The sequence below is a fragment of the Arvicanthis niloticus genome, chromosome 7 (assembly GCF_011762505.2).
Source record: "Arvicanthis niloticus isolate mArvNil1 chromosome 7, mArvNil1.pat.X, whole genome shotgun sequence".
Lineage (NCBI taxonomy): Eukaryota > Metazoa > Chordata > Mammalia > Rodentia > Muridae > Arvicanthis > Arvicanthis niloticus.
Genome location: NC_047664.1, coordinates 75,350,941 through 75,368,846, shown reverse-complemented (window position 1 = coordinate 75,368,846; position 17,906 = coordinate 75,350,941). Strand labels below are relative to the sequence as shown.

Here is a 17,906-nt window from a genome sequence, read left to right as displayed (position 1 = left end):
ATGGTGGTCCATGTTTACAATCCCAGTACATGGGAGACTGAGACAGAAAGATGGTAGGTTCTACACTTGAGCTACATCCTCTTCTTAAAAGGGAGGAAATGATGATCCAGAAAACATCTTATGAGTGGTTGGAAGACTGAGCAGACAGAATCTCTCCTAACAGCTGATTTTGTCGACTCCACTTCCGTTCTCCTCCGCCTGTGTCAAGGGACTGCCCTTTCAAATATCCCTCTTTTGCAGAGCTAGATTGTGTTTAGGTCTCCACAGAGCACAGTTGTGACACCCAGCAGTCAGTTTGGTTCCCTCCACCCATTTCACGTGTTTGTAGAGAATAACACTGTGTGGCATGGCAGAGGAGATGGAGACTTCTTAACTTGAAAGTCTGGAAAGCCGGTACAAGGAAGACAGCCGGTAAACCCATGGGAGCTGGCTACTGCTCACTTGGTACACAGCTTTGATTGCAGCACCCAAGACTCTGAGGAAGTGGAGATTAAATTTCAGGCCAGTCAGGGCTACATAGCGAGGCCCCATCTCAAAATAATAATGATGATGATAATAACAATAATAATACTTTAAGCATATGGTGTGTATACGCACATTTGTCTGTGTTCGTGTCTGTGTCCCCAAAGCAGCACAAATGGCTTATTCAATTTCAGTTTTCCTTACAATTAGAGTAATTCCTTGGCTGGGCGAGAGGCTTACACTGTCACGTACAGGTTCTCTATCAACTTTCGCTCTGCCTGTATTATTATTGCCCTTTTAGCCGCCATTTTCCACTAAAATGACAACTCTGTTGTGCACAATTTCCTGCATATCTCTGGGTGTGAAACCAAGGAGCACTCTTTCCTTCAGCCTTTTTGTGCCTCTACCTTGTCTCCCCTTGCACATATCACAGTCGCACCAGTGGAAAGAGAGACTCTAGTGCCCGGAACTGTTTCTCAAGCCTGACTGCAGCTGCTCCTGAGAGTTAGTGCCAGGACAAACACATAAGCCTACTTCATACCTCGAGGGCTATGAAAAAACCATGCACGAAATAGCCTTCTTGTGAACAGTTCATGAGGTGGCTGGTAAGAGCCACAGATCCAGCCTTGCAGAGAATTTATTTGCAAGGAAATTGATACCCGTGTTATTGATTGGGGTGTCGATCCTGCCAATGCTTCATTCTCTAGCCAGCATTTTGAGAGCCCAATAAGAAATGCGTGCTAAAAAAAAAAAAAATGTGAATCAAACAGCTTGTGAACTCCGCTCCTTGGCAATTTGAACTTTGCTTGGTGATTTGAGCCTTGTGGGATTCTCCAGTGTTCGTGTTTCTTATAAGGTGTTGCTTAGAGCATGCTTTGCTGCTCGCTGTCCAAGACAAGCAGGATACAATTGCAGCCCAGAGCAAAAGCGCTGCCAACAACCTTCTCAACAGCGGAGTTTCCCCAAAGATAAGAGAGCAAACTGGGCCTCAGTGATTGAGGTTTTGACCTGAATGTTTCTTGCTACTTATCTTCCCATAAGTCTTACTTCAGAGAGTTCTTGAAGATAACCTCTTAGGGTAAGTGAGGCTCGCAATCCAGAGGAAGAGATACATTCTTACCACACTCTCTGGCAGAAACTGAGCCATTGGTGAGGCCAGAGTTCTGTGTCAGCTTTCTTCTTGATGTTACCTGAACTCTGTGCTGTTCTCAGGCAAGCCTCTGCTGTGGTAAGGGATCACAAGGAACTCAAGACAGGCTAGCGAAGGATGACCACGCAAGCACGGACTCAGTAAGTTAGGACTGTGCGTAAAAGAAAGTAGGCAGAGCTCAGGCTTCCATTGTTGGGCCATTCAGTAGCATTTTCTAAATGGGTATAGAATGAACAGCTCCTCGAGCTGGCCATCCATTGCAATATTTATAATGTTCTTGCTACATCCCAACAAGTGTATTAAAAATTAGTCTAATTTCTAATCACCCACCTGATGACCTCGGAGTGTCAAGAGAACCTTGAATAGAGATCTCAATGTGAGGAAGGTTTGGGCTGGTCAGTGCTGGACCAAGTGCACTGACAGAGCTCTTGGTATTTAATGCCCTAGTTCCTGAGTGGGGGAAGTTCCTGAGGTGGGGGTGTAGAGGGAGTTATGTGCCCTGGAGAGGAAGGTAAGGGAAGTGGTGTCCTAGTCTTTGTGGACTGCTAAGGAAAAAAAGTTCTCTAAAGGGAATTTGTATGACTTATTCATACAAACAACAGAAATGCGTTTCTTCCAATTCTGACAAGATGCGGGCAGGTTCAGGATCTGGAAATGCCCCATCCCATTTACATCTCTGTGTGTGTGGTGGATGCATATCACTACTCGTGCATGCACTACTGTGTGTGAGTGTGGGTATGGGCATGCCACAGGAGGCACGGGGAGCACAGAGGGCAACCTGGATTGTCAATCCTCACCCTTTCACCCTGTCTGAAAGTTTCTAGTTGTTTGCTACAGCATGCACCAGATAGCTTGTGGGGATTCCCCTGTCTCTGCCTTCTGTCTCATAGAACACTAGGATTACAGACCCTTGCTACCTCCTTCATTTTCACATGGGTTCTGGGGATCCGAACTCGGGTCCCCATGCTTGTACAGCAGGTCCTTTACCCACTGAACCATCTCCATCCCCAAATGACTTTCTTATATGTGGTATCCTCTTGTTTCCTCATGTGCTGAAAGGAACAAACTGTGTCATAAGAGCACTGATCCCATTCATGGGGAGGGAGTCAAAGACCCACCTGGTAATTCCATCACCTTGGGGGTTATGATTTCCACACATGAGGGACACCTACGTTCAAACTATCACCAGCAAAAGGCAAGCATCAGACAGCTCCCACTGTCTGAGCTAATGGACATATGCACTACGAGCTCTTCGTTGTGACCCGATTTCTCCATGCCTGTAACCATGCCCATGAAGGGAAGCATGTGTGTATCAGTTTCTGTCTCTGCTGTGGTGTGTGGTCAAGGGCTGGAACGAGGAGAGGGACTACCAGACCTTACGTTTCCTCATCTTTCGGGTGTCTGAACCTGAACCCCAGGTGCCTTTCTAACCAAATGGAGCCATGCCTCTTGTGGCACTTCTCACTGAAGTGAAGGGAGGACCCACCAGCCATTTCAGTTTGGGGAACCAACCTGGTTTCTATCAGATCCGCAGGCTAGGGTCTCGCCTACCTTCCTGCAGATCTGACACCTTGGGAACTGGCAAATGGTTTAGGTTCCAGCATTTGCAATCAGAAATACAGGAAATTGATCCATGGCAGAAAGCTAATCAGTAATTTACCATTTAGTAATTTCATGTGGAATGAACCCTTGCAATAAGCAATACATTCGTTCTTCCTAGTCTTCTGCCCAAGTACCTGTGTGTGTAAGAATCAGAATTAGCGGTTGTCATGGCCTTTCCATTTCTGCAGTGTCAGAGGTGCTGCCTCTAACCTTGCTTCTCTCTCTTCACTGCTGACCTTTTATCTGGAACTGCCATATGGTGTGGACTACTTCACACCAGGCATCTTACTCTATTCAGAAAGACTTTCAGCCTGCAGCCGAGCTTGTCATTGAATATACATTAGCAAGCTCTAACGGTGTCTCTTCAAAGACTCACGTGAGTCAGACCTTTCTGCCAAAGCCCAAGCCTGGCACTGACATGAAAAATCGAGAATTCTGGACTGAAGACATGGCTCCGTGATTAAGTGTTTACACTGTTTTTTGCAGGGGACCTGAGTTCAGTTCCCAGCACCCACACTGTGGCTCACAGCTACCAGTATGCCAGCTTCAGGGAAATCCAATACCTTCTGCTGGCCTCTGAGGACAGCTGCACTCCCATGTGCATACCCACGTGCATGCACACATATGCATAATTAAAAACAAATCTTTTAAAAGTATGTCCTTCCAGCTTTGACTGCAGTTTTAAAAATGAAAAAAAATCTAGAGGGCCAGACGTGGATGTTGCTTACCTATTATATGGAGAGGCCCTGGGCTCAGTCTTCAACACCTCATAAGAAAAGAAATTTAGAGATTTTTATTCTTCCATTAAATAAGAGTCAAGACTCCCTTCCTGGTAAGGCCCTGTGCACGTGGCTAATTTAATGTCCTCTTGTCCAGGCCAGTGAAAGACGTGTTCATCTCGTCGTGTCCCGCCAGGTTCGACAGCCCAGCCCAGACATCTTTCAAGAAGCTGGCTGGATCAGCAATGGCCAGCGGTCCCCAGGCCCAGGGGAGAGAAGTACATCTTCTAAGGTGAGGCTCAACCAGGCATGTCGGCAGCTCCTGCAAGGGGCTACTTCTTGGGAAAGCTGTATACTTTAATGTGTCTAAGGGCTTTCTCTGGACTTTGTCGTTTCAAGAAACACTACTCATGAAACTAAAAGGCCCAAGTCCCCGTCTTCATACTTGGAAGGTGACAGGTGTCTCCCATCCAAGCAGGCGTGAGGAGGAAGGTGCTGGGGAGTGTTAGATCCCAGCTTGCAAGCCTTCTAAGGGACCTGCTTTCTAGTGTAAGCCAAATGCATGTCATACTGTTTACCAAGAATCCTTCTACATAAGGACCATTTCCCATTCGCTTTCAGAGGTGACAAGCAGTTTGCTTGATTTCTGGTTTTTGAGTTTCCCAATCTGCCTGGAAATTATGATTCCCTGGCTGTTCCCCACCCCCTGGTATTTTTGATGTTTCTGTTTGTACAAGAGACCAGGAAGACACTTGTCATACTTGAAGCCCATGGAACATTAGGGGAGTGGGCCTTAGACAAATCAGGAGCACATGTCTTCTCTTACGGCATTCAAATCCAGAAATTAAAAAAAAAAAATACATTAAATTATTCATTTATATTGGAGGTCTAGGTGTGTATGCATGTAGACGCACATATGCTATGGTGTATGTGTAGAGGTCAGAGGATAACTTGTGGCAATTGGTTCTCTCCTCCCTCCCACCATATTGGTCTTAAACTAAGATCAGCAGGCTTGGTGGCAGCTCTTTTGCCTGCTGAGCCATCTCGGTGGCCCCAGGAGAAATGAAATTACTATGCACCTGTGAGAATACTCACCTTCTGCCCTCCTTTTTTATAGCCTCTCTTCAGGTGAGGTGATTCAGCCCATTATAAATGAGACCTATACCACAGAGAGGCTTTATTTATTTTTTTTTTAGAATGATATATTTACTTATTTATTTGTACTTGTCAGTGGCTTCTATTAGATGCAAGTCTACATTCCATTTAGATGGCGTCTAATCAACACATTGTCCAATTCAGATCAAGAGTCCTCTGACCTTGCATTCTGTCATGATGATGAACAGCCTCCAGTTAGCCTCTTTCTCTGATAGCTCATGACATTGTGGTACTTGTTACTAAAACTGAACAGGGCTATAGTAGTTGAGAAGACTTGTTCCTCTTGCAAAGGACCCCTTCCAGTTGTTCCCAGCACCCACAAGGCAGCTTACAACTCCCTCTGACTCTACTTCCAGGGGATCTGATGCTCTCTTCTGTTTCTGAGGACACTGCTCACACATGGTGGTGCACATACATGTAGTAGGCAAAATATCCATGCACATAAAGACATAAATGTTCAAAATGTAGCCTGTTTCTGAAACAGAGGTGATGCATTGAATGAATATATTTTTCTTTCCATATCAGGCCAGAGGTTGAGTTTTTTGAGTAATGTTTGCAGAAAACATCTCTGCTTTATAATCTGGAGCCTGAGATCACCTTTACTTGAAATCTCCAGTGACATCTAAATAAATCCTTAAGTTCCAAGTCTATGTATGGGAAGCAATCTAGACAGACCGAGGACAGCCTGCTAAAGAGTGTTATGGATAAGGACTCCCTGGTACCTTCTTCCCAATAAATACTATTAGTGTTTTAAAGTCATCTCACAGTATTCATTAATGTCAAACTATGTGTGAGATTTTTTTTTTTAAATCATGCCTGAAGCTCGTATCTAACTATCCGGATTCAGTAGAATGAGTTATATTTTCATTCATTAAACATATAAATGATACCTATTCCACAGAGAGGCTTTATTTATTTATTTATTTGAATCATTTATTTTATGTATATGAGTACACTGTATCTGTCTTCGGGCACACCAGAAGAAGGCATCAGATCCCATTACATATGGTTGTGAGCCACCATGTGGTGGCTGGGAATTGAACTCCAGACCTCTAGAAGAGTAGTCAGTGCTGTAAACCACTAAGCCATCTCTCAAGCCCCAACGAGGCTTTGTAACTCATTCTACCTACCTCCCATGAGCCACAGAAAAGCCAGGGCAGTCTAATGAGATCTTTATTACAATCTTGTGTCATGTGTCTGAATTCTGGGGAACACGCTGGCCTGCTGGGAGCTCAGTTCTTTCCGCTTATACTTGTACCTGCCTTCTACACACCCCCGCCACACCCAGAAAAGGGATCTACATGGCTGTTTGATGATTAAGTTTTAAGCTGATTTAGGAAAACAACATGATATTTGGAAATAGTTTAAGTGCTCCGAAGAAGCACCAAAGAAAGCAAGCCAGGATTTGTGGGACAGAAAATCTTCTACCCAGTTAAAGAGTTAGGCACCAATGGGCACCATCTTTGGGCCTGTGGTTACCTGTGCGAGAGAAGAAAGGGAAACTGAGCAGCTCAGTATCACAGAGACACGTTACCATACCCTACCTAGTACTGATTATCAAGCTACAGAGGCCTGATGCTTCTTAGACATTTAAAATGTTTTATTTTTTTAAACTCCAGGTGAACATTCTAAAACATAAATATTCCATAGGCTTGTTAGTTGCCCATATATTTTTTTAAATCAATATGAACTATTTCACCATAAGTCAGCTTTTTAAAGAAGGGAGTGATCAGAAAAAACAGAAAGGATTTTTGTCTGCCATACTTTCCTCCTCCTGACCCAGAGGTTGGGTTTCTCCATCACTACCATCTGTTTCTCTCTCTGCTGGGGAAGGCGAAAGGCCATCAGAGACACAGGCCAAGTGCAGGCCTGGTACTCAGCCACTTGGTCCAGCTGTTTAAAAAGTACCAAAATGAGAAAGATGTATATAATAGGCCAAATTTTTGCATCTGTGTATGGTTTGTGTGCACGTGCATATGTGTATTTACAGATACGTGAATGCATGTGCATGTGTAAGCGTGTGCATGTAGAATCCAGAGCATGGCATCAGGTATCGTTCTTGGTTGCTCTCTGCTGTGTTTACTGAGACTGCTTCTTGCCGAAGCCAAGCTTGCCTATTTGACTAGTCTTAACTGGCCATCTCTCTCTGTGGATCCCTGAACTCTGGATTACATATGAGCCACCATGTTATATGGTTGGCTTTTATTTGAGTGGTACAAGATCTGAACGGTGGTCCTTAGACCAGTATAGTAAGTACTCCAGCCAACAAGCCATCACCTGAGGTCCATAATATAAGAAAAAAAATTAAACATAGAAAAGCTTGCTGGGCTGGCAAAATTGCTCAGTGGGTAAAGGTGCTTGCTGTCAAGCCTACTAGAATGGGTGTGATTCCTGGGACCCACACGGTGGAGTAAGGGAACCAGCTTCTGTAAGTTGTCCTCTGACCTGCATATGGCCATTTTAGTGTGTGCCCCTCAAACTTCCTCATATTCCATTAATAAATATGATTTTAAATATGAAAGATGTACTGATATTCATGAACAGTGAATGTTCTGAGAAGCTGGCCTACTGTTATCAGAAATGGCTGACTTCCTTGAGAGATTCGGGATCCAGTTCAAATTTATAAGATCCAGATTTCCACCACGATCCCCAGGCTGTTGCCTTTCTATGTTTAGTTTTCTATTCTGCAATGTCAACTTCTCAGAGTAAACCCTTGGAATTTGTGGCACTGCATTTGTGATGCTGTAACTCTTTGATGCAAATGGGAGAATATGTGTGCGTGGAAAGGCCTTGTGAGTGCATGCACCACGTTCACTGTGTCTGTGCCTTCAGCCTGCAGCCACTTGTCATGAGAAGGTTGTAAGTGTCCGGAAAGACCCCAGCGAATCTCTTGGCATGACCGTTGGAGGAGGAGCATCACACAGGGAATGGGACTTGCCTATCTATGTCATCAGTGTTGAGCCCGGAGGAGTCATAAGCAGAGACGGAAGAATAAAAACAGGTACAAAATCAAGTGAATAAAGGCACTGGGGCCGCAGAGCCTGGGGCAGAGTTAGCAGCTTGCTGAGTTCAAGGAGAGCATGTGAGAGGGAAATGGCCATGACTGCTGTGTCCCTTCGAGCAGGGTGAGCATGATGTAACTGGTAGTCCAAGCTTACCCCTCTTAGTGCATGGGAGTGAGTATGGGGCAGCTTTGCTAGAAAAGCTAGAAGCCCTGGACTTTCCGGGCCAAGCAGCCACTACACCCACTAGCAAGTAGAATCTAAAGCACAATTTAGTTCCATGAAATCTAACAGCCCTATAGATTCCATGAGTTCATCCAGTAGTGAAACTCATGTATGAATTGTACCGTTTTGTGGCTACATGGGATAGATTTGTTGATAGATCTTGATTCGATGATATAATTAAATATCACTAGTGGGACTTTGCTCATTGGTGAGAAATAGACCTCTGTTGGCCTCGTGCTCTGGGCTGCTCTGCAGAAAGGAAGGCATCCAGTTAAAGTACGTGTTCTCACTCACACTGTCCAAGTGCATGAAGAGGTAACCTGGGCAGAGGAACAGTTGTGCTTTTAAGGGCTCAGATTTAAGACGGAAAAAAGTTTCTCAAATCCATTCACTTGAGTGTGGCATAGAACGGGATTTAGGCAGACAACCAAAGGGTGTTTCGTTCTTTCCTTTTCTTTCCTTTCCTTTGTTTTTTTTTTTTTTTTAAGTCAGCAAGCATTTGAGGATATCCTTTATCCTTTTCCTCCTGTCTACAATTAATCTATATGAAAAATATGATATATAAAAGCCAAAACAAAAAACCAGGAGATAATTGAAAGACTGGTCAGCAGCGGCAGGGAGAGCCATCTTAATTTCTCTTGCCACTCAGCAAGCACCAGGGTGAAGAGTGAGCCCTGACAGGAAGTGACTAAATGAGATACCTGTAGCACATCACATTTAGGAACAGTTTTGCACACAGTAGGTGCTTAGCTAATGCGAGGCACAGAGACATATTGACTGTACTCCACCTCTGTGAAAGCTCAGATTCAGGACCATTCTGTGTCTGTCCTGGGCTCCCGTGCCTGACACTGACTCCTGCTTCCGTCCCTCTTTGTTGGTAGTGTCGTACACGCCAGGCTCTGTGCAGGTACTGGAGCCTTTTGTCAACTGCCCTCATTGTGTGCTAAAGAAAATGGGAAATTAAAAGAGTGAAATTGCAGAGCGTCTTTGGTTAAATAGTAAAGGAAGCTACTTATGTGAGGCAGCAGGTGAACATTGGTAGGCCGTCATTAGAGACTCCCGACAGGCTATTCCCACATGCTCTGCCATCGGCTAAATGGGACCCAGTCTCGTGTCTCTGTGAGCTGAAGATGTGTGCCTCTGCTCACCCCGCCCATGTGCCCAGTCAGCCTCTGTCCTGTCACACGGAGCAGAATCCCATTTGCACTCAGTGAGGTTGCTTTTGCTTCTCTGGCCTCAGGTGACATTTTATTGAATGTGAATGGGATTGAGCTCACAGAGGTCAGCCGGACAGAGGCCGTTGCCATACTGAAGAGCACACCCTCCTCAGTGGTACTCAAAGCCTTGGAAGTCAAGGATCAGGAGGCCCAGGAAGACTGCAGCCCAGCAGCCCTGGACTCCAACCACAACGTGACCCCGCCTGGTGACTGGTCCCCATCCTGGGTCATGTGGCTGGATTTACCACAGTGAGTCCCAATTCAACACCCCTATGGGTTCTATTTCTTAAACCACTCATTCACTGTCTTGGGCTGATTCAGGGGCACTAGCATCTTGCTAAGACCCAGTCTTCTCTGTGGGGCTGTCTGAAATAACTGTCTGCTGTTGGCAAATGGAAATTCATATAGAAATCTTAGGGTTGAGGTGAAAGTCTAGACAGAGAAACTTCTAGGTATTCTTGAAGTGTTTGTAGTTACCAGATGGTTTATGTAGCAGGAAGTTCAGCTGACTGACAGAAGTTCAGCCTCTGTTTCCACACTCATGAGCTGAGGTGCATCTGCTCATGCCAAGTTTCATCTTTGCATGGGTAGGAGTGGGAGCTGCAGACCAGCTGTGGCCCTACTCTGAGGCTTCTAGAAGCTCTGACTATACACATAGCAGTACAGCAGAACACCGTGACTTCAGAGAGTTAAGCATCTGCTAGCTGGGGATGCTTCTCAGAACATCTCTCTTCAGCGACTCTTCTGGAAAGTTCTTTAGGAAGCAACAATGTTGCCATTTTTCTGAGGTATATTGGGAGCTTTGCAATGAACTATAAAATTACCTGACCCGATGGATTCAGAGGATTTGGAGAGATCTCCACAAAATGGCTCTGTACATGAATTGACTATTTAAAGGACAGATAAATTTGATGTTTGCTTCCTTGGACCAGAGCAAAATCTACTGGCCTTCAGATTGTTGTCTGCAAATGTGCAGCTTAAATGTTCAAAAACAGGTGTCACCATCGGTAGATCCATCAGAACAGGCAAAATAATGGAAGCAGGGTGTTTATTTGGTTTTAAATTTTTTCCTTGAAGATAGAGATAGTTCTTATTTATTTAGTAGCCTCAAATACACACTGGTCTGGATTCCCTTTGGGGTTTCCACTAGTTGATAACATTACTTTCTACATCAGTAGGACCTGAGCATTGAGGCCAATTATAGCTGTTTATAGCCAAACAGGAGACTATTATATTGAGTAAAATTTCCTTGAAATGAAATTTTGGAGCTATAATCCCAAGTCTGTTTATAGCTTTTGTTTGAAAGCTCCCTTGTTAGACTCTCAGTGTTCCTCTGTGTGAGACACGGCGCACTGAGCTCCTGGCTCCTGGCTTCCCTTGTGTGCCACCCGGCATTGGCAGTAATTCTCTGCTCTTGATGCGAAGAGTAAAAGGACACAGATGGCAGGGACTTCCAGATCCTCAGCGCCTTTCCCTATTCTCCCTCCCTGCGGTGTTTAATGATATGGTGAGCAGGTCAGAGGTACCAGAGCCATGGAAGTGGGAAGTAACTCTCCTTTCCTTGAACCTTCAGTCCGCTCAGAAGTAACTAGCATTGCCCAAGTCCTGAGTATGTGTCCAGGGAAAGCCTGTCTTTGTCAGTGGTTGATTGTTTCTCAAAATCCTGGTGAGCTTGGGTTGATAGGTTATGATTATGGAGCCTTGGCAACCGCTCGCTCTGTCGCTGTAGCGACAAGGCAGCCATAGACCATCCATGACGAAAGCTCACAGGCTTGGCTGTAGTCTGTGGTCCCAGTCTAGATATCAGTGTACTCACTCACACACAGTGGTGGCCTGTGAGCTCTTATGCTCCAAGGCGTCTTGAAAATTAAACCCAAGAATTGACTTGGGGCGTCATGATAGTGGGTGTGCCACCCGTGTCCACTTCCAGCAGGTGGCAGGTTAGGTGGATATCACACTATTGTGATTTAGGAGTGGCAAGTTTTGTTCTTTAGGCGTGGCACCTGTGATGGTCAATCTGTGAGAAGACAAAGCTGTCTCGTTCCCTTCCCTCCACATGTGGCCTGTCCCTTGTATATCTAACATTCAGAAGAGCTGCCCAGCCCTTTCAGCTCTCTGGGGACCCCGGATGTGTGTCCTGGATATCTACTCTTGGATTTTTTTTTTCTCAACTCTTTTGGTTCTCTGTTGCTTGCTTGGCTTGTTCTCAGCTGCTCCACTCGCCGTCACTCAGTCAGATGGCTGCTCCTTTGTGACCACTTTCATTTCGAGGGGCTTCTCCTCTTCCACTTGTGTTCCGTATGCTACTCTTTCCTCAGTGTACTGTCTTTTTCCTTTCTCCTTCCTCTCTCTACCCTTCACTCCTTTTGAGACAGGGCTTTAGTATGCAGCCCAGGCTGCCATCCGACTTACAGCAATGCTCCTGTCTCTGCCTTCCAAGTATCCGGATTATAGGCATGTCTGGCCATGCCTGGCATCATCTTTGAAATCTCGTCTGCACCGAGCTCTTGCCTTTTACACAGAGCAATTGCACCATGGGAATCTTAAGTCACAGAGATATGATTAGTTATCGGCTTTCTATGCCATAGAGGCATTCCATTTGTGTAAGTTTTCTACTGAGTGGCTTTCCTTATTTCTCCCCACCTGCTTTCTAGTGTAGCGTCGTTAACTGTTGGTTCTCATATCTTTTTTTTTTTTAAATTTTATTTACATTTAAGATGCCATCCCCTTTCCCCATTTCCCCTCCCTAGAAAACCCCTGTCCCATGCCCCCCTTTCCTTTTTGCTTTTATACAATTTTTTAAAAATGTTAATCAAAGGATTTATAAGTTTAGTAATGCTCAATCAGAAGGGTAATCCAATACCCAACCTAGATATAAAGACTGTCTTTGACTGGTGGAGACCTGTGAACATCTGCCTCCATGCCCCCTCTCTCTTTCTCTCTCTCATCACCTAGCTTCTCCTCTCCTTCATCTTCTCTCCTTACTCCATCTCTTCCTCTCAGTACTCCTTCCCACTTAGCTCCTCCTACATATCACTCTTCCTGTTAAAGTAAAACTTTTCTCTCAAAATACAGTTAGAGCATACTTATTCCTAATTGTACCAGTGAGGTATAAGATAGTTCTAATACCCAGTCCATCATTTTGTTGACTAACCAGAACCTCTGTCATCTCTTCTAACTAAAACACTTACTTTTGATCCTGGCTTTTTTTTTTTTTTTTTTTTTTTTTTTTTTTTTTTTTTGGCTTTATAATGAATGTCAGCTGAAAACTATCTACTCAGATCTTTTCTCTCAAAGTAAATAGCCAGGATTGGCTATGAGACTATGGGTCTTCAACCCCGTCAGAAATCCAGAATGACTGAGTTAACTGAAGTTATGGGAAGCACTAAACATAGCTTCTAAAACTTAGCCAATATATAGAGACCTCTGAACACCTGAGAAGCCCCTATACTACCGAATGTTCGAGCATCAAATCTTCAGCCTTCTGGCCCAGAGTCATCTGACAGACCTTAGTGATGCAGGATTATTAAGGGCTGATTACTCTGTCTGGGCAGATATAATCAGTCGACTATTCTGCATGTGTGTCCTCTTCAGGACAGTAATTTGTCTGTAGATGGAAAGAGGCAATTCTTGCCTAGTGGCTGTCACCACATAACTGGCATAACTCCAAGGATGCTCAATTTCTTCTTAGAATCCACAACAGGAAGCTGTCAGGAGCAGACAGGTCTCTAATCAGAATGGACATTTATATAAATTTTTGTAGCGTCAATTCTATGGACTTCTGACGTTTTGAAAACCAACTATCCATGTAAGGTCACCTGGACTGTTGTCTGTTCACTCCTCTTGGCTATTTCTAAATAAAATATGGTTAACCTCCTAACAATTAACTCAAAGCCATAAATTTGCTATAGTCCCTTAACTCATAGGTTAACCATCCCAAATCAGTTAAAAAAGTTAAGGAAGGACTGGGTCTAGGCCTTGTATTCCTAAATGTGTTATACAAGCACATTGCCCATGAGAGTATCAATATTCATCTCACTTTTATATTAATAAGGAGCTCGTACCAATGAAAACCTTAAATTTGAAATCAAAGTAAATTTTGTACCATTTAAGAAATTATAACTTCATCTTGATAATAATTATACAGATTTCTACCAATAGGTTATGGCTGTGCAATAAGTCATAGCTAATCCTCCCTGTTCCAACAAAACCACTACTTTTCCCTAGAAAGACAGACCATTATTAACCACATTAGTCCCCAAGCCCAGGGAATAGGGGCGCTGACTCTTCTGTAACTTCTTCAGGCTGATTAAGGGCGTTGAGATATTAGAAGAGGGGTGGGGGGAAGAGTAAGTTGATAATCCTCTGATGCTGTGTCTTCACTGAATCCAGATGGAATTCCAGGACATCGGAGGTTTGGGCAGGTCTGCTCTGTATACTTGATGAGTAGATACACCAAGGCTGTGTATTCTGCAATATACAGTTCTCAGAACAAGTTTTAGTATCAGGGAAAAAAAGAAAAAAAAATCCCCCCCCCCGGGGCTGACATTTTTTTTAAAAATGTTGGTTCTAACAACTTTTCTTCCCCCCCTTTTTAAAAATTGGTTGTAATATTTACATTTCAGGTTTTATCCCTTAACCCCACTTCCTCCCACCACCCAGAAACCCCCCATCCCATCCCCCTCCTCATGTTTCTATGAGGCAGTGACCGCACCTACCCCCCCAACTATCCCCTCCCCACCCTCACATTCCCCCTCACTCTGTGTTTATTTTTTTAATGGGACCAAGAAACTCCTCTTCCACCTATGCCCGACAAGGCCATCCTCCCCTACATATACCTCTGGAGTCTTGGGTCCCTCCCTATGTGTTCCCTGGCTGGTGGTTTAGACCCTGGGGGGCTCTGGTTTTTGGTATTGTTGCTTTCCTCCTGGGGTCTCGAACCCTTTCCGTTCCTTCAGTCCTCTCTCTAAGTTCTCTATTGGGAAACCCCTGATCATATCAGTGGTTAACTGTGAGCATCGTCCTCTGAGTGTGTTAGTCTTTGGCAGACCTCTAAGGAGACAGCTATATCATGTTCCTCACATTATGCACTTCCAGCCATCCACAACAGTGTTTAGCTTAGGTGGCTGTACATGGGATGAATACGGAGGCGGAGTGGTCTCCTGATAGCCCCTCCTTCAGTTTCTGTCCCATGTTTTGTTTCCGTATTTGCTCCCTTGAGCATTTTTGTTCTCGTTCTAAGTAGTACTGAGGTATCCCCTCTTGGTCTTCCTTCTTCATGAGATTCATGTGGTCTGCTGGTTGGGTCTTCGCTAATCCTAGCTTTTGGGCTAACATCCGCTTAACAGTGAGTAAATACCCTGTGTGTTCTTTTGAGATTGGGTTAACTCACTCAAGATGATAATTTCTAGATCCATCCATTTACCTAAAATTTCTCAATTCATTATTTTAATAGCTGAGTAATACTCCATTGTGTAGATGTACCACATTTTTTGTATCCATTCCTCTGTTGAGGGACATCTTGGTTCTTTCCAGCTTCTGGCTATTATAAATAAGGCTGCTATGAACATAGTGGAGCATGTGTCTTTATTACATGTTGGAGCATCTTCTGGGTATATGCCCAGGAGTGCTATAGCTGGATCCTCAGGTAATGCTATGTCCAGCTTTCTGAGGAACTGCCAGACTGATTTCCAGAGTGGTTCTCATATCTTTTAATGGGATTTTTTTTTCTCCTGGGCAGCTGTCTCCTGAAGGCTGATGAAAGCAAGGGTCAGAGCCATATTCTGGGTACAGGGTTTCTGCATTCTTATAAACCAGCCGAGGTCAGCCGAACAGGCCACTCATGACCCCTGACCATACTTGGGCCCCTCTTTCTCACATGGGTTTCTGCGTGGGTTCTCACTTTGTTCTCTGTCAAGCTGCCCCTGGGCAAACCTGTCTGCCTATGTCTGGTTTGGTTAGTGCAGGCACAGGGTCCTTTCTGCTGAATTTCCTCTGTTGCTCTTCACCCCTTGCCAGCTCTCCTTCATACGTGAAATAAGTCTTAATTTTGCTTAAGATGATGGACTCTGCATTTCTGCTTCCAGGTTTCCTAGTCGGTTTGATAGTGAATTTAATATACAAAGGGAACCTTGTCTTCTTCAGTCTGCCAGATAACACTTGAATACAACTACACTGGCACTCTCCAGGTCTCAGTCCTGGCCTGGCCTGATCTCAGTAGTACAGCTTCAGTTTCTGTGGGGATGGGGGTGGGGGTGAGGTTAGGGTGGGCATCCACTCACACCCACAGCTCTCTCCTAGAGTGCTCAAAGACCTTACCAACACAGCAGCATCACATGTCTCCAGCCACTGGCGGGAAGTGATGCAGTAAGAGATTTCAAACCACACCTTGGCAAAATTAAAATTCTTCTTGAATTGTTAGATTTAGACTACAACCAAACCTTTACGACACATGCCCAGACATGTCTAATTTACAAATACATTTCACCTTTCACTCTAGGAAGCATGAGAAAGGATATTTGCCCTAATATCTAACCTTGCCAGTTACCTAAAGCCCTCCCCGACCCGGTGAAGAAGCATGTATCAGCAGCAAGCCTAGAATCAAGAAACTGTGGCAGTCTATACTGAGATGCAATGCAACAGAGCAGAAATCCAAGCCAAGCACACCACTCTGGCATTTCCTGTGTGGAACCAAATGGCCAGGAGTAAGAGTAGGTGATAGAGATCCAGATAAGAGTGCATTAGTAGTCCTGTGCGCCTTGATAGCACTGGATGCTCGGAGGCCCCTGTAGCAGCTCCAGATGTCCTGCCAGCTATACGGATTATCAACTGCCACTCAACAGAGAAACCTGATGACATTTTACTTTGTTGGCTCTAAGGGCCCACATTCCACATCTGGAAGTTCTTCAAAGCCATGTTCTCATCTGGACTAGCATGATAGAAATATGCATTAACTCAGTTCTCTTCTTGCCTAAAAATTTAACCCTTTCCTCTCCTGGAGCCCCTGACATGCTTTAACTGGGATTGTTAATATTGAAGGGGAAGGAAACAGGTGTCAGTATTTTCTTTTTCTAGCTAAAGTTTGACACTTAGATCATGAGCTAGGTCCATTGTGTTGGTACAGCTAAGCCATGCAGTGTAAGGGCAGCTATGGAGCCACTAATGTTTATGATGCCTGAGTAAGACGAGAGTCTCTTCTGGGAGCTTCACATGCTCTGTGACTCAGAAGGAAACCAAGGCCCACAGCTGTCAGATGACATGCTCACACCGCACGGCTGAGCTGCAGGCTAAGCCTGCCATTCCCGAGTCTATGATTTTCATCATGGTGCATTAGTGAGTTGGAAGAATCCCCAAGAGAATGCTAAGCCTATATTTAGCTTTAGCTGATTTATGTCTTTGTTTTTTTATTTTCTACCATAAAGTGAGTTCTGGAGTTCATAGAACAGAATCCTGCACCAGGACAGTACAGAGAGCTTTCACTGCTGCTTGCTACTTAGTCTATAATTTCTTGTCATTTATCTCCTTCCCTGTGTGATTGATTGAAAAGTCCCATCCATCAAAAACCAAATGGCCTCATCATTTCAAGAGCAATGCTATTTTTAAAAACATATTGAACACTTGCTCCTATGCCTACCTATATTTAATATGTTAAATGATGTATTTTAATGTTTACTTTAACAATGAGTAGACCCTTAAAAAAAAAAAACCTAGTACTTCAGAAGGTCTGGAACTGCTGTTGAGTGGTCATTACTGATCAAACAATGAATCCCTGATGTACTAAGAAAGGCCTTTTACCGACTTCAGAATCTAGAGGGCAACATATCCTGATAAAAATACCTACCATTATGAACTACAGGAGCCATCTACAGTTACCACAGAACGCTCAGCCTCGTTACTTACAGCCTCATTTGAGCAGACTTTTTTATCCCACCTGGATCGGATGAGCTCTTTGCCTGTGTAATTAAGTATCAGCTAAAGTGAGACACTTTGTTCATGAGCTGAACAGCACATGGTGGCGGAGTGCCAGCAATGAGGGATTAACATAGGAGTCCTAACCCAGGAGCTAGCCACAGGAAGACAGGAGCCCTAACCCAGGAGTTAGCCACAGGAAGACAGGAGCCCTAACCCAGGAGTTAGCCACAGGAAGACAGGAGCCCTAACCCAGGAGTTAGCCACAGGAAGAGGCGCTCTACATTCTTCCCAGAGTTTAAAATTAGTGGTAATGTTTACAAGTAAGTTAGAGCAAAAAGCTGAACTATCCAAACAGACAGGGCTAACAAAATTAAGATGACCTTTTGTAAAAGGACAGAAACTGGTTATGTGATCAACTTTCTGTCCTCAAGATAAACCCAATCTATTGTTTTCCAAACTTGGC

General features: G+C 44.4%; 1 protein-coding gene across 2 annotated transcripts in view; it reads left to right on the top strand.

Annotated features, from left to right (window-relative positions):
- The window catches only part of Lnx1 (ligand of numb-protein X 1), a 108,216-nt gene that overhangs the window by 86,801 nt on the left and 3,509 nt on the right, over positions 1-17,906 (top strand). For both annotated transcript variants that reach the window (XM_034509001.2, XM_034509003.2), the window contains 3 exons: positions 4,091-4,225; positions 7,921-8,089; positions 9,556-9,781. In XM_034509001.2, coding sequence (XP_034364892.1) covers positions 4,091-4,225; positions 7,921-8,089; positions 9,556-9,781 — 530 coding nt within the window. The remainder of the gene's footprint in view (positions 1-4,090; positions 4,226-7,920; positions 8,090-9,555; positions 9,782-17,906) is intronic.